The sequence below is a fragment of the Girardinichthys multiradiatus genome, chromosome 9 (genome assembly GCF_021462225.1).
Source record: "Girardinichthys multiradiatus isolate DD_20200921_A chromosome 9, DD_fGirMul_XY1, whole genome shotgun sequence".
NCBI lineage: Eukaryota > Metazoa > Chordata > Actinopteri > Cyprinodontiformes > Goodeidae > Girardinichthys > Girardinichthys multiradiatus.
This window is the reverse complement of record NC_061802.1, coordinates 37795764-37816677: the sequence shown is the minus strand read 5'-3', so window position 1 is coordinate 37816677 and position 20914 is coordinate 37795764. Positions and strand designations below refer to the sequence as shown.

At 39.9% G+C, this 20914-nt stretch overlaps 2 protein-coding genes across 2 annotated transcripts in view; one reads left to right on the top strand and one right to left on the bottom strand.

Moving 5' to 3' along the window:
- Positions 1–9606: 9606 nt before the first annotated feature.
- Positions 9607–11685, top strand: rasl11b (RAS-like, family 11, member B). Its single transcript, XM_047375274.1, has 4 exons — positions 9607–9878; positions 9976–10032; positions 10127–10203; positions 10546–11685. Exons 1-4 carry the CDS (start codon positions 9764–9766, stop codon positions 11029–11031), a joined length of 735 nt encoding a protein of 244 aa, XP_047231230.1. The 5' UTR covers positions 9607–9763; the 3' UTR covers positions 11032–11685.
- Positions 11686–14216: 2531 nt separating this feature from the next.
- The window catches only part of scfd2 (sec1 family domain containing 2), a 148349-nt gene continuing 141651 nt past the window's right edge, over positions 14217–20914 (bottom strand). Inside the window, exons 8-9 of the mRNA XM_047374573.1 lie at positions 20516–20635; positions 14217–14549 (exon numbers count right to left, since the gene is read on the bottom strand). Of these exons, the coding sequence (XP_047230529.1) occupies positions 14457–14549; positions 20516–20635 (213 nt within the window). The 3' untranslated portion in view covers positions 14217–14456. The remainder of the gene's footprint in view (positions 14550–20515; positions 20636–20914) is intronic.

Genomic DNA, 20914 nt, shown 5'->3' with positions numbered 1-20914 from the left:
TGCAGGTGCATCAAGACTCTTCTCTAGCCATCTGCTGTTAAATCTTAATTCTTCATGTTTTTAATTTTTTTGTACGGGTGCACATTTAAGCCAGCAGGTTTTGTGTCTGCAGGTGTCCTAAGCCACCTGTTTTTAAGTCCATTCCTCCTGCAAGAGGTAGTGACAGCAGCAAGCCTGTCTGTCAGTCTGAACACCAAACCTAAATCAGTCCTGACAGACAAAGAAAGGAGATGACAGATACCTGAAGAAAGCATCCAACAACCAGGTGATTAAAGTTATGGATACAGATAAATGGAAACAAGGCATAAATAATGATGAAACCTGTTGGACTAAAGTATGTAAATGACCAGAAAAAATATTTTTGATGTTTCTTTTACTTTTATATAACTCTTACTTGAATCAGGTCACTTATGCATTGTTCCTTCCTTCCTCATTGGTCACAGCATCCTGCTGAGGTTTGTGATAATCACTGCATTATAATTAGCAGAGCCTAAATGAGCATCATGTTCTCACATTTAATTTTAATTTGTGTTGCAACAAAGATGACACATTTTTCACTTCATTACAGTGCATTGCAAAAGTATTCCTACCCACTAAACTTTTACACATTTTTTCATTGTTACCACCACAAACCTTGTGGATGGATGCATTTTATTAAGACTTTATGTGATAGATCATCACAAAGTAGTGCATAATTGTGAAGTGGAAGGTATAGAACAAATTGTTTTTCAATTAAAATTCTGAAAAATACAGCAATTTACTGATAACTGCTAACAGCTGTGAAGATACTTCATGAGCTTTAAAGATCTCACAAAGTTTAAACCACCGTCTCAACATTCGTCCAGACTTAATAGGAAGATTACTGGAGTTAAATACACAACAATCCAGGAAGAGAACTTGCTGGAATATGTAAAAACGTATGACTGGACCAGAATTTTCAGGACAACTACATATGTACCGCTACAGCTACAATAAAATGGTTTGGATGATAGCATGTGTTTATGTGTTAGAAATACTCTGTCAAAGTCCAGCCGTAAAGCCAGCTGAGACTAAAAAATGGATGTTCACAGACGCAGTCCATCCAACATGACTGTGCTGAGCTATTTTGTAAAGACTAATGGGTCATTCTCTTGATTTTCAAAGCTAGCAGAGACACAGCCCAAAAGTCTTGCAGCTGTATTTGCAGCAAAAAGTAGCGCTACAAAGTATTGACTCAAAATGCTGCATGAGAATATAAATACATGCTCCACCAGAACATGACCCTCCAGTGGAAGTGTTTGTGTAAGCACCGGTATGTGAGACGGAGTTTGGCAATCAAACAGATCTAAAGTCCAGGCCTAGCTCTGAATCAGCCCTGAAGGACACTGTCTGTGTCAATATTTTACCACAGAGGCTGTTCTCTGGACCTGGATTTGCCTCTAGCATCAGCCACACCAGCTGACTTCAGACTGGGGAGTAAACTGTGTGAGACGCACAGACGTATCCCCCAGGGAAAGTCTGAATTACCAACAGAGACCCCAAACTGAGCCATAAATCTCAACTAATGAATACTCACTCCTCTGTCATACCTTTGATGATGGTTTTCTTTCCTTGCAACCAACTCCCATGGATCATAATGTAGAAAGAATTAGTTTAATATATAAAAGTTTGTTGCAATGATGTCTCAGGAAATAATGACAGGCTGAAATGGTTTTGTGAAAAATATGTGCAGATCCATCTATATACAGAGTAAAAAGTGTATTGAGTAAATGTGTTCAACTTTTTCCCATTCTGTGAACCACACACCCTAATGTTAATAATTTATTGGGACGTTATTTAAGCAACCAACATAAATTTATGCATACTTGTGATGGAACAGGGAAAGAATACAGGGTTTAGATTTTCTTTTACAAATAAAAATCAGAAATATGTGGCATGTATTTAGACACCCTTTATTCTGAAAGTCCTAAATAAAAACCAGGGATACCAGTAGGCTTCAAAAGCCACCAAATTAGTAACAAGAGTTTGTCATTTCAGATAAAGATAAAAAAGGTTGTTCTGTGAAGGCTTCAGAGGTTTGTTAGAGAATATTAACGACCATACAGCATTATGATGCAGATAGGTCTGGGAGAAAGATATGGAGAAATTTAAAGTAGGGTTAGGTTATAAAGCACTGTTCATCATCCCAAAACAGAAATAGTATGGCACAACCGCTAAGAATTTATAGAGACAACCAAACACATGCATGCTACTCTGAACATACCATCCCAACTGTGAAACATGGTGATGGCAGCATCATGCTGTGGGGATGCTTAAGCAACAAGACAACACAGGGGAAATTCAAGGGGATGTGACTCCTTCTGCAAGGCACAGTATATCTTGGTTTGTGAACATGGTGTGATAAAACTCAGGAGGTCTGTTGAGGATACTGAATCAAAAAATGTGTATCACTCTTGCCTTTCGTCATCCAGTTGCAAATGTGTGTCTGCACCTACAGTTGCAGCATGATTGCGTTTACGTTCGGAGGACCATGCCAAATATGCAGTTATGAAGTGCAAGTTTTAAGTCTCAGTTCATCAAATGCTTTGCACATGACAAAAAAAAAGAAAGAAAAAGCTCCCAATCAGCAACATAGGGATACTTCCACAGTTTAAGATCTTACCTTAAATACACACGGCAACAGTCACGTGAACGGCAGACCAAAACAACCTTATCCTATGCTATTACTGCAAAACCTTCTCTCTTCCTAACGTACTCATGGACACGACTCAACATGTCTGCACATAATTTGTGGACCCGTGTGTAAGCACCAGTCCACAAAAATAACAAGAACCCAATGCTATAGTGCTACCTTTACAGCTGCATAACGGATTAAATATTAATTGAGTTGTTTAAGTGGTATAGATAGCTAACTTTAGTCAAGACGCTTGGAGGTGGTATTTCTTAAGAGAGAGGAGGGTGTGTGTTCTGAAAGTAGTCAGGGACCATTGTCATTCAAAGCCTGTACCGTAGCACACACAAGCAGCTAAAACCATCGTGGCCATCCCCCTACTGCTGTGACTATTCAGAGGCATGCAAAAGCTCTGGCATGCTGGAAGGTTTACATTTCAATAAGAAAAAAACAACCTCTCTTCCTTTATGTGGGTCAGAGCTGCTTGTGCTGGCAGGCCAGTCCAATTTCCATTAGCCAGTGAAAATGCAAATGGGATGTATATGTAAACATGTAAGAAATGGGTTCCATGAGAAAACATAGGAACAGATGTGTTTGTCTTATTTTTCTGCAGCAGAGTCATGAAGGAAAATGGGACTAAACACAAACCAGATGTTTTTCAATTGTGTGCAGCTTTAAGGTAATCAAGATGTAATAGCAAGGCTCGGTGAAAAAATCTGGATCTTAATAATCACCTTTGCTGACAATGATTAAAGGCAGTGAGAATGATAAGAATCTATAATGATGCTGATGAACACATGACCATGTTGTTTACCCCAGGGAAGTCATTAAACTGCCTAGTGCTTCTCTGATATCCCAAATGACACTCGGTTGAAAGTTTAGGCCTAGGGGCAAGCAGAGATGGCATGCTTCTATTCAGCTAAAGGTGAGGCCAGTCCAGGAAATCAGTCCTCACTCACATGCCTAAAAGGACATACAACCCTTCCCTGCGTCCTTCTTTAAGTTTGGAGTCGTGCCACATGGTTGCCTACTTAAATTTAAATAACCAAATATTTCTTAAAATGAATTATGTAAAAATGCCATCCCCTTCCAGATTCCAGTTTCTCAGTGCTTTTCAGAGAATTTGTGAGGTAGAAAACTACATTTCACTATAAATCCGTTGCAGATTTTTCTAGAGTGGTTTTAAATGCGGAACTGATAATGGATGGATGGATGGATTCAACTGTATCTCATTGCCTGCGAAGGCAACACCAGCCTGAAGCCTTAGCCAAATGGAAGAGTGGGAGTTTATAGGAGTTACTGTGGTGTTTGTGAGACATTAAAGACTCGTGTCACCAAATTGACCATTTTAGTCACTGTGTTGACCAGCAACCTCTCTGACCTCCAATGTGTCAGTAACTCAGCTGCGCTTCATTAGGACACCTTTCCTTTATAGTGTGCCATCATTAGCCGTTTTGCCTGGCTGCAAGAGGAGGAAACAGTCATAATGCCTTTAATCTTTCTGTGTTACAAATATGCTAAAACTGTGACACCCTAATTCACATCAGTCATTTAACGACAGAGACCTGAAGCTGTGGGCGAACCACGGAGAATCCAACATGTCATCAAATGCAAGAATTTGTTTATTCGCCATTAACATATAAAACAGGCCACACCGCCCACAAGCGCCGGGGTGGAGCTGGCTGTGTCGACTGTGATGTGGTCAGAAGGACATCTGTGTGGGTGCACCACCCTGCAGCCCTGGATTCTCCTGAAACCAGGGCACTAATTTCATATTTCAGCACCGCCGCCTGTCATCAGCCCACTTATCAAAAATACATACCAGACTGTAATCATATGAGAACTGGATGCCAAAATACCTCGGAGCACAAGTGAAAGACAGGAGGGAGGGATAGAGGGAGGAGGGGAAGGCTTTTTGGGTAATGTGGGAGAGGAGGAAAAGGAAAAGTGGACCAAACAACATCTCTTAAATCAGGGCAGAAAGTAGCTGCTCAAAGGATTTGTCTGGTAAAACACACAAATGTGTAAGGACGATAAGGGACCGCATTACTATCCATTTGCCACTGAAACTGCTTAAATGTCCTTTTTTAATGCCGTGCAACATAGTTGTTTGCATGAGTTCTTTTAAGGTATTGCTGTATGTGGGTGCCTGTTTGTTTGTTGTGCAGTGTACTGGGTCAATATAAACAGCCGTTAACCCCCTGTGAGGACAAATCAAGGGGCATGCCTGAACAGGTCACCTGGTGAAACAAAGCACTAAAAATGAATGTTGAACTGCTGGTAGGATGCTTGAAAACCTAAGGACTTCCAAGCAAAAACACTCCATAGTGTTGAGGTTCATATTGAGGGAAGATGACTTAAAGTTTGCTGCTTAGTATCAGTGAGTTTAAGTATGAAGGTTGCTCAGTTTTATGCCTTTAACCCTCCAGTTTCAGTCACTGAACACAGCAGCTTCTGACATGCTAGCAGGATCTTGGAAATCTCAGAGTTAAGGTAAAGGTCTGTCTTCTCAGGGGCCATGGCTCGCAAACTGTGGAACAAGCCACATTTGTGGTACTTTGACGAGGTTTCACTGTTAATTATTTCTAAGGTAAATTTGAATTAATTACTGGCCAAAAAATGAGTAGTTCCAGTAAATTGGTGTGTACTTCATTATGAACACATCTGAAAAGAGATTAGTCCAGTGCAGAAAATTTAGAATGCTTCCAGAATGCTTCTGTTTTTGCATTACAGAATATACAAATTTACAATTTACAATGTACAATATACACATATCTAATAGAAAAGGTGCATTTGCAACATCTGTATGCTGTTGTTTTGTACTCTATTGAATGTTCAACAGAGAAACAGCCTGGGGGAAGAAACTGTCTTTGTGGCGGCTGGTTTTAGTAAACAGTACTATGTAGCGGCGGCCTGAAGGTAAAACTCAGGGTGTGTGGGGTCGGCAGTGATTTTAGCAGCTCTTTTCCTGACCCTAGACCTGTATAAGTCCTGGATGGAGGGAAGGTCAGCTCTGATTATTCTCTCTGCAGTCCTGATTATTCGTTGCAGTCTGAACCTGTCCTGTTTTGTGGATGAGCCAAACCACACTGAGATGGATGAAGACAGGACAGATTGAATGATGGCAGTGTAGAAGATGACCAGCAGCTCCTGTGGAAGGTTGAACTTCTTGAGTTGCCTCAGGAAGTACAGTCTCTGCTGGGTCTTCTTTTGAACAGTGTCTATGTGTGAAATCCATCTCAGGTCCTCAGAGATGGTGGTTCCTAAGAACCTGAAGTGGTCCACGGCCGATACAGTGTTGTTGAGGATGGTGAGGGGGGTGTATGGGGGTGGTGTTCTCCGAAAGTCCACCACCATTTCCACAGTCTTGAGTGGGTTCAGTTCAAGGGAGTTCGGACCGCACCAGTGTACCAGCCGATCCACCTGCTGTCTGTATGCAGACTCATCACCGTCCTGGATCAGTCCAATGACAGTGGTGTCATCTGCAAACTTAAGGAGTTTCACGGACGAGTCCGATGAGGTGCAGTCATTTGTGTACAGAGAGAAGAGGAGTGGGGATAGAACACACCCCTGGGGGACACCAGTACTTATTGATCTGGATCGGGAGAAGATGCTCCCCAGTCTCACCTGCTGCTGTCGGTCTGTCAGGAAGCTGTTGATCCACTGACAGGTGGAGGCTGGGATGTTGAGCTGGGTGAGCTTCTGGTGGAGGATGTCTGGTATGATGGTGTTGAAGGCCGAGCTGAAGTCTACAAACAGGATCCTGGCGTACGTCCCTGGGTGGTCGAGGTGTTGCAGGATGAAGTGTAGACTTAAGTTAACAGCATCATCTGCCGACCTGTTTGCTCGGTAAGCAAACTGCAGGGGGTCCAGCAGGGGGCCTGTGATGTCTTTCAGGTGCTTCAGCACCAGCCGCTCAAAGGATTTCCTGATCACAGACGTCAGGGCACAGGCCTGTAGTCATTTAATCCTACGATGGTGGGTTTCTTGGGAACCGGGATGATGGTGGATCGTATGAGGCAGGAGGGGACCTCAGATTTCTCCAGTGACTTGTTGAAGATCCTTGTGAAGGTCAGATCGAGTTGATTTGCAAGATATATATATATATATATATATATATATATATATATATATATATATATATACATATATATATATATATAAATATACATACACATTATAAAGTAGAATTGGCACATCTAGTCACAATGTGTTTTCCCATACACCATGGTTTCATTCAATATTAATCAATATAAAGTGCATTCACAATCCATTTTTCCCAGCATTTGGTACATTCACCAATTCTACTTTTAAAGCAATTGTAATTCTCTCCATACCATGGATTTCATTTATTATTTCATCCCATTGGTCCAATGTTGGAGGGTCATTACGCAGGCATTTTCAGGTTATAGCCTTTTTTGCTACTTGCCAACAGTAACTAATATTTTCAGCTGTTTAATCATTCTCCGATGGGCTTACTGTGTATATCAGCACTATTATAGCAAGCTAGCATTAGGTAGTATTAGCTACCTAATACCCTCCTCTAGTTCGTGTCTTTCAGTTTGAAACGGCATGGCTTCCCTCCTTCTCTTGTACTTATCTGCAGTGCTTCGGGTCTTGCTGCCCAGAACTTTCTCTGGCTCTCTTCTTTCACTCTGAACGAAGCCATAAATGGAGTAGCAGTCTAGGCTGTTGTTTTTTCTGTGTCTCTATCACATCACTTTGGACCGTGGTGTGCCTTGCAATTAACGTTCACATCCCCCTTGAGATGATACTCAGTCGTAACGGAAAATTAATCAAATTGTGTTAAACTGAGGTTATCCCCACCCGACCCAAATAGATTAGAGTACTAATGGAAAAGGGCCCTTAATAAGCAGGCTAACTAGCCTACTATTGACCACACAAGCTAGCAGAATTGTGTTTTTGTACCAGTTGAAATTTCAAACACTGTAGCAATGTGTTAGCTGAGGACATAATAGTAATCTGTGTGTAAGACATTTAATGAGATACTGAAGTGCAAACACAGTTCAGGCTTTAAAAGCAAGGCAGTCATGTTATAATCTGAGGTCAGCGTCAATGAGAAAACTCTGCCTTTCCAATTAGCACATCCAACTTCCAGGAAGAGTTAATTTAGCCAACTTTAAATTAAGAAATTACAACTTCTAAGTAAACTTTTAATGCCTAGTTGAATGACCTCCTTCAAGCAGTCATGCAGTGCCAAAATAAAGTTATTGTGTTTTTTTATGTCTTTGTAACTAACGCAAAAATCTAAATGTTTTGTTTACTTTGTCTTTTAAAATGAGTTTGTCAAGAGTGGTGTTACTTGCAAAACTTGTTATTTACAGAAGTGTTACTTGAAATAAACTAGGGTCAGAGCTAACATTCAGCTTCTGACCCACACAATAACAGAAGACACTCGTGACCCCAACTATTTACTACTTCGAGGTCAACTAAGCAGCGGTATTATGATCGCACAATGAACAAGCAGAACCCCATTAATAATGTTTCTATTTTAGGCCAACGTTTTCTTCTCTGTCTCCTTGCATTTATACTAAAATATGGGTCACCAATGTATTTTGTTTTAATTTAGTTTTATGGTTTGATTTCCAAAGAGGATCTCAAGACCCACAATTGTTAATTTGTAACCCCAACTTTGGGAACCGTGACTGATGTTTACAAGTAAATTGAAACCTATATAGTGCTTCTCTTGTTTCTCTGTACTCTACTCTCAAAGCACTTCTACACAAAAGTTACATTTATCAAGCTGCACTTTCACTGTTTACACAGCCACACGCCAATGCACAGATCCATTGGCATTGGCTATTTTTCTCTTACACACAAGGTGTGACATCACCTCTGCTACTGAAATAAATATTTTAATGACCAATCACATCAGGGAGGCTAGAATAAAATGTTCTTACATTACCCACATTATTCCTGGTAGTGCTGCTGAAAAATATATTGTTTTAGTAACTTACTAAAGCCTTATTAAAGACTTTAACCGGTGTGTAAAACACCCATCCAAAGTTAAACAGGATAATTCCTGCACTAATGTTCTTCAATCAAAGTAACCAGACAGTGAGACATACATAAAAAAGATCCCATGGTCAGGATTTGAAAGGGTGGATGGATAATTCGAGGACTAATAGCCTCAACAAAATGGCTCTATGTCACGCACCGGCCTGAGCTGAAGAATCTTTATATAAAGCAGCTGCTGAAATCCTCCTAGGTGTGCTCAATTCATTTTCTCAAGTGAAGGTGAACAAAGAAGGAATATGCTAGCTGACTTGTGCTTGGGCTTCATCAGCATCTGGAAAGGATTAACAGCACCGCTGTTAGCCGATTTTAGGTTTAAAAAATAAGTAACCTAGTCCCATATTCTTTTTTGATCAGTAACCATTGATGACAGCATGACATAAACCTCTTTCCATCCCTGACTACATACTCAACCTACAACAAAAAATAGTCAAATACTTAACCAATGTGTTTTCACCTATTTAAAGGTATAGGAAATGTTCAAAATCAAATGTAACTGTATTTTTACTTCTGTTAAATGTGCTGGTAAATTTGTAATCAGACTCAATTTCTTTGGGTCATCCTCCCAATCTTTGAAAGATAAAGGCGAAACTATGATTCACCGGCAATCCTGTTTAAGGTCTAAACTAACCCTCTTGACTGATACAATCTGAAACATGTTTTTCCTCAGATTTCATGAGAAGTCACATCTCACAATACTGTACACGAGAAAATACTTGCCTCTTCCACCCAGCTTTTTTCCAAAGAAAGGCTGCTTAGTCGGGTCCCACCTGTTGCCACAGCGGCTCCTCTTCAGAATGCATAAACTTGCTGCTTATCCACGTGTGGGCGGAGAAAGCACGAAAACACGGGGGAAAGGAGCAACCAATCAGAGGCGAGCGGCGGCGGGGAGGTTTAAAAAGGGCGAGCGGCTCCTCCGCAGCTGCAGTCTCATCCGTGATCCACAGCTCTAAGTCCTCTTGGTCTCCTCTGCTGAAGCACTGCGATATCTTCACCTGCTACTCCTGAGCGACTTTAAACAACGTTTTTGGATATTTCTTCACTATTCTTGTGGGAATTTAATTACCTGGAAGAACAATGCGGCTCATTCAGAACATGTCGACCATTGCGGAGTGTACCGCGCTTGAATACTCCGTCCCGAACCGGGTCATTAAAATAGCTGTTGTTGGAGGCAGCGGAGTGGGGAAAACAGGTGAGACTTTTAAAATAACGCAAACGTTGCCATAATGGAAGAGTTCAGAAAGTGTGATTTTTAAGTCTAATAATGTTGTTATTTTGGTGTATTTTAGCGCTGGTGGTGAGATTCTTAACGAAGCGCTTCATTGGAGACTATGAGCGAAACGCAGGTAAGATGAAGATACTTTTCTATGATATAAATGGGCTATTCTGTCTCATATAAAACGCCTCAAGCTCATTGTCGTCTCTGTTCTGTGTGTGCAGGTAATCTGTACTCCAGAGAAGTCCAGGTGGATGGAGATCAGGTTACCATCCAGGTCCAGGACACTCCTGGTGCAGAGGTGGGTCCTCAGACACTCACATCTCCGATATTTTTGACTGAAACCAAACATGCTGCAGATTTCATTCTCCCCTCCACTCATTTTGGGCTGTGTAATTTACCATTTAGGGTAATAGCTGGCTGGGGCCACTGTAAATGATACCTTGATCCACATCCAGGCTCTTCGCAGTCATCCACACCTCCTTCCTCTGCAGCAGTAATACTATAGCTCCTGTCTGCCTAAGTCAGCGTTCCAGTCATTGCAAAAGTTTCCTTTTCATTAAATCTGAGACCCTTTGAACTGACCCCCCCCCCCCCACCAGCAAGGTGTGATTTTATTATTTTGTCTTCCTTTTCTTTTTAGATGACTGATAATGGTATCAGTCTCCCCGACCATGTGACGTGCTCCATCCAGTGGGCCGACGCCGTGGTGCTGGTGTATTCTGTGACAGACCGCCGTAGCTTTGAGCTGATTGATCAGCTGCACCAGCTGGTCATTCGTACCGGCGCCATCAGTGTTCCCCCGGTGATCCTGCTAGCCAACAAGGCCGACCTCCTGCACATGAGGCGCGTTGACTCCGAGCAGGGCCCCGTGCTGGCGGGAACTCTGGGCTGCTCCTTCTATGAGGTCTCCGCCAGCGAAGACTACAACCAGGTGCATGGAGCTTTCCACAGACTGTGTTGCCAGCTCTCCAAGCAGCAGCAACCGCCGCCTCCCGCTGCCATCGCCGCCGCTGAAAAGAGGCGCTCGCCCCTCATCCCCCGGCCAAAGTCTCCCAACATGCAAGATCTGAAGAGACGTTTCAAACAGGCGCTGTCTGCAAAAGTCAGGACAGTGACCTCAGTGTGAGGACTGGGAGCCGAGAAAAGAACAGGAGATGAACTCTCCTTTATTAAAGTCCTGAGTCAGTCTGACGGAAGGAAGCAGACTGTTGAGATGAACAGTGGTAGCCTCTACAAAGCAGGAGGTAAATGAGTCTTTATAGAGGGAATAACCTCTTGGCGAAGAGCAGTCCTGTGCCAGATAACATGTAAAATCAAGCAGGGAGGAGGTTTATCTTCTGCTCAGGAAGAGACGTGAGGACACGGGGACAACCAAAGGTGGCTGGCTGAACCGCAGACTCTGCATATCAGTTAAACAAATAAGTGTAAATCCAGCTCTCCTGGCAACAGCTGAAGTATGGCTTATTTTTAGCTGAGCCCATTGTGGCAGATTTTTATTCACTGCCACTACATGGCACTGTTAACGGTTCCCATTCAGCAAGGACTCTATGGAGCTGCATGTATGCTCTATCTGTAATGTCAACATTGCTCTCTGTGTGTGTGTTATGGATCATCACTGTACATGACAGTGTGATGGGAAGGGGTTAAGGTTTTGCAGCAGACACGGGATGTAGCATCGACTATAATTGCTGATTCACTTTATAAAAATGACCAGTCCAAAGGACCTGCTATTTATTTGTTACAAATTCACATTGTCCACAATAAAATGATTTTTAAAGGAGATGTGTTCATTTTTCTTTTTGGGAAACTGTAGAATCTTCAGGTTAAATGTGACGGGGATGACGCGCTCAGAAGAAAAGCCTGTCTGACCCATGAATAGAGCAGCTCTTCTAAAAGGCCTTGATAACATGCAGCTATGAATCACATAAGGAGAACAGAGAGATGATTGTACTGATTGCTTCTTGATGTGACTAAAGTTAAAAGCAGGCTGCAGTGCTAGACCACAGAAAGCTGACTTGAGGAAAATGGGGGTAACGCACGCATACACTGCAAGGTTGCTTTTGTTTCTCGGAGCTAATGTTCTGCAGATTCTGTTTTGGGGGTTGAACTACAAACCCCATGAAAAAAATATAGAAATCTGTAATTGTTTTCTTAAATGAAGGAATATCTGAAACTACAAGGATCTGTTTATTTTTAACTCTGAACTCAAGGGATACAAAAATTATTTTAAAATGAGATTCTGTTTAAAGTCAAGTTTATTTATATAGCGCTTTTCAGGAACACTCAAAGCGCTGTACTTGAGGAAAAACATTACAATGATAAAGGAAATCACACACAGAAAAACAAATCAAATGACATTAATAATCCTTGGGAGTTTACTGGTAAGAGCTGGTTCTAATCCAATCTTTCTAATAGAGGTAATTAGCTCATTAAGATTTAAAGATAAGCAGATATCTGCAGTAGAAGATGAAACCATGTATTCATTTAATATAAAACCAGATTAGTGGGTCCCATATGCTGAATCTAACAGTGGCTGTGACTAAACTAGACATCTACCATCTTAAAACCACTCCAATCACAAGATCAGAGCAATTAATGAACCTTTAAACCATGTTTAACTGGATGCTTTTGTGCACAGAAGCAAATTATTACCAACATGCGTAATGCATTCAAACACCTCAAATCTGATCTTTTATAATTTTACTTCTTTCTACCAATACGTTGAATATACCTGTGCTGAACTCTTACAGTTAGTGAAATTACCTGCTAATCCCAGAAGATGTTCTGAAACATTCAAGAACTTGGTATCCTGTTAATTGTAATAATGTTTTTCTTTTACTTTTTTCATCTTTAAATAACCAGGAAGGCTCTTGAGGTTATTGTCTCTTTTGTGAAGGAGACCTGACCAAAAGGGGAAACTATAATAAAAAGAGACAATATAATACAGGTACAACATCCAGGGTCAAAAAACCAGATGGTGAAAGACACAGTGAGGCTTTCTGTAGAATGAATTTTTTAGAAAACGCTAAGGGGAGTGATACACAGAAGCGGCATGCATTTAAATAATGTCCCCACATTTAAGAAAGTTGAAAAATGTAGCCTGAGCCGTTTTTTTTCCCTCACTAATTTAAGACAGGTCATATTTCACAAATTACCTTCAACTCTCAATATGAACTCTGCAATAAAGATCATCCAAAATAAACCTTTAATCAGCCTAGATAATATTTTTAATATTCTTCCCAATCATAGAAGACTTTCTTTAAGTGGTGTTAGTTTTCATGTTTATTTTTACCCAATCAAAACATTAGAAAGCAGACCTAAGAATATTTAATTATAAATGTATCAAAATGTCCTTAATCCTTTAAAGTCTGGACCAACTAATCTGGATTCATACTAAACGAAGGTGTCTACATTGCAGTCTGGGCGATCAGCACAGCCAGTTGATGCAGGTGCAGAGTTTTTTTCATTGAAATCTTGATGTGGAAAATTATAGGAACAATACAAAGTAATCATCTTTTAATAATCATGCTTTTCGCTTTCTTTTTCATTTCAAAGTAAATAGGACCAGAACTATTCAACCGGGTGAACCCACATCTGCATTGAACTGATTTATTATTAGCTAAATACAGCAAACATTTTTAAAGAAAGAGCAACTAAAATCCTGTTCCTGCCCCTGACAATAGACAAAAAAACGCTTGCCTTAATTAAAAAAAACAATTTTTTTTTAAATAAGGCAATCCTACAACACTATTTTTATTATTTGGATCTACAGTACAATGATTTACAAATTTGTTTCACTAAAATGTTGCATGTTGCAATTGTTCAGCTGGTAAAAAAAAAAAATCTATTTTGTGGCCATCAAGCACTTTTGATTTGATGATTTTGGCTCATGTGGCAAAATGTTTGGACACCACTGCTTAACCAGAACCCAACTTCAAAATTCTTGACTTATTAAACAGTAAATCTAGAAAATCGTGTCAGAGTCTGTCAAAGTGTATTTGAGTAAATGAGAAAGCCCCCTGTTGTGGTGTTCAGGCGTGGTGCTTAAGCTGAAGTCAGTCATGTTAGACAGAATAAAACACAGGAAGGAGGGAATTGACAGTGGAGGTGTGAGCAAATATTGTGTGTGTCAAATAATTTGTTTAACATTGTGCTGCTGTCATGATGTGATGATGCTGATAGAGTGACTATTCTCTCAGCCACTGCAGCAGAGATTCATTTTTCACACATTCACTGGGTCACATTTACAGTTCAGAAACCACAATCATTTGAGCTTCATTTACAGTGGATGCAAACAAAAAGCAACGCATCTTGTGGTTGTCTGAAAACATAAATACTTTATTGCCATCATATTTTGATGCATTCATGTCATAAAACACACAGCTGGAACAGATCTTGTGGATTTTGTTTGTTGACATACAGAGCAGGAATGCTTCCTTGGTTTTTTTTATTATCCTGCAGCATTTCTCTAAAATTGAACTATTTGAGCTCGCTTGTCCAAACGTGTTGGTCCGCGCACACAAGGCTGTGTTTGTTCCTCCTGCCAGACCTTCAGAGACCAATATCTGGCCGCAGTCTCTGAGAGCTGAAGAGCAGCTTGGGAATATCCGTCGGTCTAAGTAAGCGGGTGGAGAGAATCAGCACCTGGAACAGAACAAACACCCTCATTAAGGTTAAAATATGCCAGCGTGTGTAAATCCACACTTAACCATTTAAGGAATCGACACACAGGCAATCAACAGAATTAAAAACCTTCTCAGCTGGCTCGCTTTTTGATTTTGATTTATTATACCATAAATTCTGAACAAGGGTTAGAGTTTGCATACAATTTATTTTGTTTATTTTTTAGGTCTAAAAGAAATTTGTTAGTAGGTAACATAAGATAATTTTTGGAGGATATGCTGTCAGAGGACAAAAACATGACATAATGGCGTCAATCTTCTAAATAACAACGTAAAGCCAAGTCGGATGCTTATTCTGACATGGCACCCATGACTTTTACATGCGATGAAGGATGTGTGAAAAAAGCTTTAGGATTCATGGAAAACACCTGCGACTCAAGCTGGGCAGTTTTTTTAATTTCAATGTAAAGGAGCAAAACCACTCACACTGACCTTTAACATTCACTTGTCAACACTGCAGGGCTCGAGGGGTTTACACTCAAAACAGAGGTATTAGGCTAGTGAAAAAAAAACCCATAAGAGCAGGGCAACTGCTGAATAAACAAGAGAGAGAATTTCTGTGAAGGTTAAAGTTTTATTTTTCCACTTTGTAACTAAAATTACTTTTCCATGATATAGGGTTAAAGCATCACCACCTTGATATAAAACTGGATTATGCAGCGGAAGTGTCTCCACTGTTGTTTTCTCTTCTTAAAAATTTTGTACATCTTTTTTTTTTTTTGACCGAACTCAATAAGGGGTTTCATTGCAGCAGCTTGGTCACACAGGCCAAGTAAGAACAAATATCCTCCAAACAGCAGCGTTTCAGTTGTGTTGTCTGTTTAAATGATAAGAAACATAGATGTGACCTATGATATATATCCTCACCTTTGGGTGATCTTCTGCAGTTTCAAAGTTAGCCAGTTGTTTTACTTTAAAACATATTTTTTCTGTTTTGTAAAAAAAGAAATTACATTCCTCGGTTTTGATGAATTAACCGGGGGCAGTTGAAACAGGCCAATTTATAATAACTTTGTGGCATAACACCCTCCGTTTTCACAGACAGGTGATTCACAAGTGCTTCACAAAACAGGTGACAACAAAATACACAGCACTATACAACACAGAAAACAAGTAAAGGACAACACAGCAAATCCTGTCACACCCCTGTTGTGGTGAGGTGAAAACTCCAGCAACACTTGAAATACCAAGGAAACGACTTTATTTACAGACCAACATGTTTTATCTTGTTGGCTTCATCAGGGTCATTACAAAACACATGCAAAAAATATTGGATAATTTATGTGGAAAAAAAAAACTAAAAAGATTGGGTGATCCAAAACTTTCTGGTGCAATTTCTCCACTTCCAAGGTGAAAATGATACATTTTTTAACGCCCATGATGAAGGCCACAAGCTGAAACACATTGGTCTGTCAAAAAAGTTGATTCCTCGGTTCTTCAGTGTTGCTCGACTCTTTATCTCACCAGATCTTTGTCCTTCTCAATGCATCTTGGAATTAGGTACAGTTGTGCCAGAAAAGTTTGGATCACACCTTTTTTACAAAATCTCTGTCCACATTAAAAATAACTTATGCATTAACAACTTAAGCACATTGTGGCGACCACAGCAGAGTAAACTGAGTAAATAGTGCTCATAGTGCTGATGTTAAAGTCTTGTTTCATTTTTCTTTTATAGGCTGCAAGAGAATTCAGAATAACTCTGATCTTGTCCAAAGACTTTGATTATAACCTGTAACTGTTTTTGCATCTGGGAGAAAGTCTATAATCCAATTGAAACTGTTTCATAAATATTGTACATTTCATTACAAGTAAAATCAACATGTTTTACACTGAAAAAAATCACTGATAGATGCAAGCAATACCAAGGGGCAAGAGAAACCCTTACCAAAGCTTGATGAAAACTAACTTTTGACAGATTTTTATATTACACCAATTCATCCATTAAGGTAACTTATTCTATAGTTAGGACTAAAAGCTAATGAACGTCTAATATTTTTTTACTTTCTCAATGTCTTTCAGTGAAGATAAGGGCATGCTTTCTGATTCTACCATGTAGGACCCATTAGTATCGTTTTTAAATTATAACATTTGCCATTCAGATATTGAAATTAAGGGCAGGCTTACTTAATCATCTGAAAAAGAAAAGTAAAAAAGTGTATCATCTTCATAAATTTTACTAAGCTGGAGCATGTCCAGGTTAAAAAGTAATGGAACAAGATCGGTTCTGTGTGGAACTCCAGAGAAGATATTTCTCTCAGCAACTTTTTAAATTATCAACTAAAACATGAAAACTACTCTCTTAAAGAAATGACTAATACCAAAATAGAAATTTGACCTGCTAAGCTATTTGAAATATAAAAGTAGGATGCCAGGATCAACAGGATGGATCAGAAGCAGCAATAAGAGCTATCAGAATTTAAACAGAAATTACAGGAGTCGCTGTTGTGCTTCAGATCATACTATGGTTTGCTCTAAATCTTGTTTGGTACTAATCATAAATGTTGTGAACTTAAAGATTTTCAATCAGTCTGTAATTATTATTATTAACTTTTTTTTACAAACTGATGCTTTTAGAAGGCACATGTGAAAAGTTGGAATGTAAGGGATAAGTAAGGGTGAGGCTACAACGAAGCAGCAGGTGAAATTGTAATTCCCAGCCCAGGGTGAAAACTCAAAACCTTGTAGCTGTTGAGACAAAAAACACTAAATCAAGAAACAAGAAGGCCAAAAATGGTACAGGAGCAGACTGAGGGAACAGTAATAAAGCCTTATGTCAAGGACTAAGCAAAGGAAAGACTGTAAACATCTACTGACAGAGACAACAACACACAAAACAGGTGTGATAATTACTAAAATAGGACCTGCATAGCGTGCAGGTTAAGCTTGTTCCACCTACATTTACAGGCCAGACAAGGAGTGCAATAATAATCATCTTGATTTGCAGAGATCCACAGATTAAGTGGGAGAATCTGTAGAGAGGACAACTTTTAGTGCTGGACTTAGCAGTTTGCCAGAAGTCATGGAGGGGTCAAATCAATTATGTGGAAGAATGGGCTCAAGTCAGATAAAAACTTTTAAACTTTTTAAACCTACATTTACATATAGGTTTATGTGTGACATGTGTGAGAGAAAGATGACAATACACTTCATCCAATCCAGAGCAATAATGGAATGGTTTAGATCAAAGCATATTCATGTGTTAAAATGGCCCAGTCAAAGTCCAGACCTAAACCTGATTGAGAATCCATGGCAAGAACTGAACATTTATGTTTCCAGATGCTGCCCATCCAATCTGAGTGAGCTTGACCTTTTTTTGCCATAAAAGCAATGGGCAGAAATGTCAGCCTTTTGATCTGCAAAACTGGTAGAAACATACCTCAACAGACTGGCAGCTGTGATTTCAGCAAAAGGTGGTTCTGGAAAGTATCGACTCTGGGGGTGGTGCATACAAATGCAATATTTTTATTTGTTAAAACTTTCCGAAAACATGCCTGCCTTTTAAAATTTCAATGGCCTAAATACATTTGAAAGGCACTGTATTATTTCATATGTAAATAGTAGTAATCAGAATCAGCCTCGGCCTTGAATGTGTGAAAACAGCCTAAGAAGGCAAGAAGTTCTTCCCCCAGGCCCCACCTGATAAGTTAAAACCATTCCTCTTCAGATAATGCAATATAAGGAAATCACTGGCTGCTTTATAGAAGCTAAAATATGAGACCTATTCTGGTTTAACTCTTACTCTTAACTCTGGTTTAATACCACATATTTTTCCATGTCTTAATTTGTAGTTTTTATATCTTTACTGGTAAAACTCCTTATCTGGTGCTGTATACTAAATGTTTACTTTGATGCAGAGCAACAATCAGGCGTAGATAGACTAAAAGACTGCAGTTTTAGTTGGTGTACACACTCATAGTCGTGTAGTCAGAATGAGGACGGCAGTACTCTTACACAACAGAGGAGCTTTGTTTCTCCTCAGCAGTGTTGCCTTAACTCCCGGTCAGCACCTAAAATTGGCTGTTTTGGCAGAGCGAGCATGTCTCTGAAGAAGTTTTGCAGAGGAAAAACCCTTAGGAACATCTGGACTGCAGACACAAGCCACTGTGCATACATACGTTTACACGTAGACAGTTTGTTGTACATGAATCTGCTAGGCGTAGTGTGTGTGTGGCCCAGCAGCGTATTGTATAATCTCATCTTTATTCAGTTCTCTTGATTACAACATGGACGGCTTTGATCGTTGTTGAGCCTTTCATTGCCTCTGGCCTAATTCTCAAAGCCTTTTATTATGAAAACCCTACATGACCCAGCTAGATGTCCACTTTTTCCTTGCTCAGGATCCTCCCAACCAGAGAAACTGCATTCATCTGCATGTTTTGTGTGTCAGTGTGGACAGCATATGTATTAGGCGCTTAGACCACCCTAAACAAACAGGCAGGCATGTGATAAGTGCATCAACACATGGAAAGACCAGACAGCACTCTAACCTTCACACCTGATCTCAGCCACCTGTGTATTTAGGTCAGCACTTGTGAGTGATCATGCAGTCAGATTTTTTGCCTTTAATGTGACTCACTTCAGTTAAGTGTCAATCTGTCCCCAGTCGAATATAAATACCATGTACTGCTTTGCAGGGTTTGGCAAAATTCTCACATTTGGAGGAGGTTCAATCGGCTGTTTCATTTTGTTAAAGAAATAAATTATATTTAAGAAGACTTTGTCTTTGACAAATATTACTAAAACTCTTTTCAAAAATCACAAAAAAATGCAGTAAAACGACTTTATGTTTGACCATTTCATTCTATATAAACAGGAAGAAATAATACAGAATGTTCTTTGTATGATTTGTTGTATTTTCTTATTTTCAACACAGATTACACCGCATTTTCTGTCCTAACACATATCAGTATGTTTGTCTGTCCTATAGGCTTTGCATATTTGAACATGTAAGATTGTTCTTGTAACTATATTTCCTTCGATGTTATCAAACAAGTTAATAATTCCACCAATTTAATTTATTTACAGAGCTGTCCATATTTGATGGAACCCCCCTGGTTCACATGTGTTAAACATATGTGTACAACGGCTTAAAATTGTTGTAAATAAACAATATTTTCCTTACAAAATAACTGGTAGCAAAGTAGCAACCATAACAGTTCCTGTAAAATTCATTTAAATTATGTTGTTCTTTATACTTTTAATGAGGGAGCCAAGAAAATGTCCAAAGCTCACTGTTGCTGAACTGCAGCAGAGAGTAGCACATTGGGTTCATCAAGTTGCCATAAGAACCATAAGACATTATCTATATGGAGAAAAAGAAGTATTTTCTGTCCTGACATCACAAATGTAAACACACTAAACTCCAGTGAGACTTTGGTCAGATGAGACCGTGATTCTCAAAGCATCCAAAACAAACCCTCCAGGTGGGTCTATTATAAATCAAAGGATTAATATATGGAAAAGCACCTCATGTCCACAATAAGGTATGGTGGAGGATATGTGATGCTGTGGGCCTGTTTCTCTTCCAACGGCTCTGGGAATCTTGTTAAAGGTTAAAAAACCAGGACACTTTGAATAAAAACATGATTGGCCTCTGACAGAAAACAGAGTATGGGTGTTATAAGATAATGACCCCAGAACATATCAACACAGAAATGGCTCACCAGACACAAAATCGACCTTTCATGATCAACTTACTTACCGGACCTAAACCCTACATAAATGTTGAGCTGAAGAAAACAACTTGATCTTGAAAGATTATGCTAAGAGCAATGGTAAAAGATCCCTCTCTTTGTATTCTCCAGCTGTGTGAAATGTTTTAGGAGGAGACTAAGCCCATTCCATGGTTAAATGATATGATGCCACCTGCTTATAAAAAGGCATTTCTGTCAGGCACCTGATAGAATGCAATAACCGCTGCTTACCGACCTGTGTTCCTGGTTTGAGCTTGGAGACTGTGTCTTTGATGAGCCGAAGCTCTGAAGGTGTGACTCCACCAACCAGGAAGAGGAATAGCAGAGGGTTGTCGCTGGGACGTGGACGGCTCACCTGGAAGTCAAGACAGGTCATTTTAGAGAGGTTCCTATTTTAGACCACTCCTTGGTAAACATCCTCCTTATGTTTTGGAACACTTTCAAACATCTCCTCTGTATCTCACCATGTGTGCTGCTGTCTATGCAGCTGCTGAGTAACAGCTCAGCTGGACACCTGTAAAAAGGCCATAACCATGACTGTAAGCTTTGCTTTCTGTGTGGCTGCAAACAGAGCTCTCAGGTGTGAAAACTCTGCACATTGGTGTCACGATGGCTGACACGTGGAAATGAAAGC

What these genes read in the sequence shown, in the direction of transcription:
- rasl11b (XM_047375274.1), top strand. Translation starts at nt 9,764, where the DNA reads ATGCGGCTCATTCAGAACATGTCGACCATTGCGGAGTGTACCGCGCTT. An exon ending in CAGCGGAGTGGGGAAAACAG is followed by an intron (nt 9,879 to 9,975) that starts GTGAGACTTTTA and finishes GGTGTATTTTAG; the next exon opens with CGCTGGTGGTGAGATTCTTA. An exon ending in AGACTATGAGCGAAACGCAG is followed by an intron (nt 10,033 to 10,126) that starts GTAAGATGAAGA and finishes CTGTGTGTGCAG; the next exon opens with GTAATCTGTACTCCAGAGAA.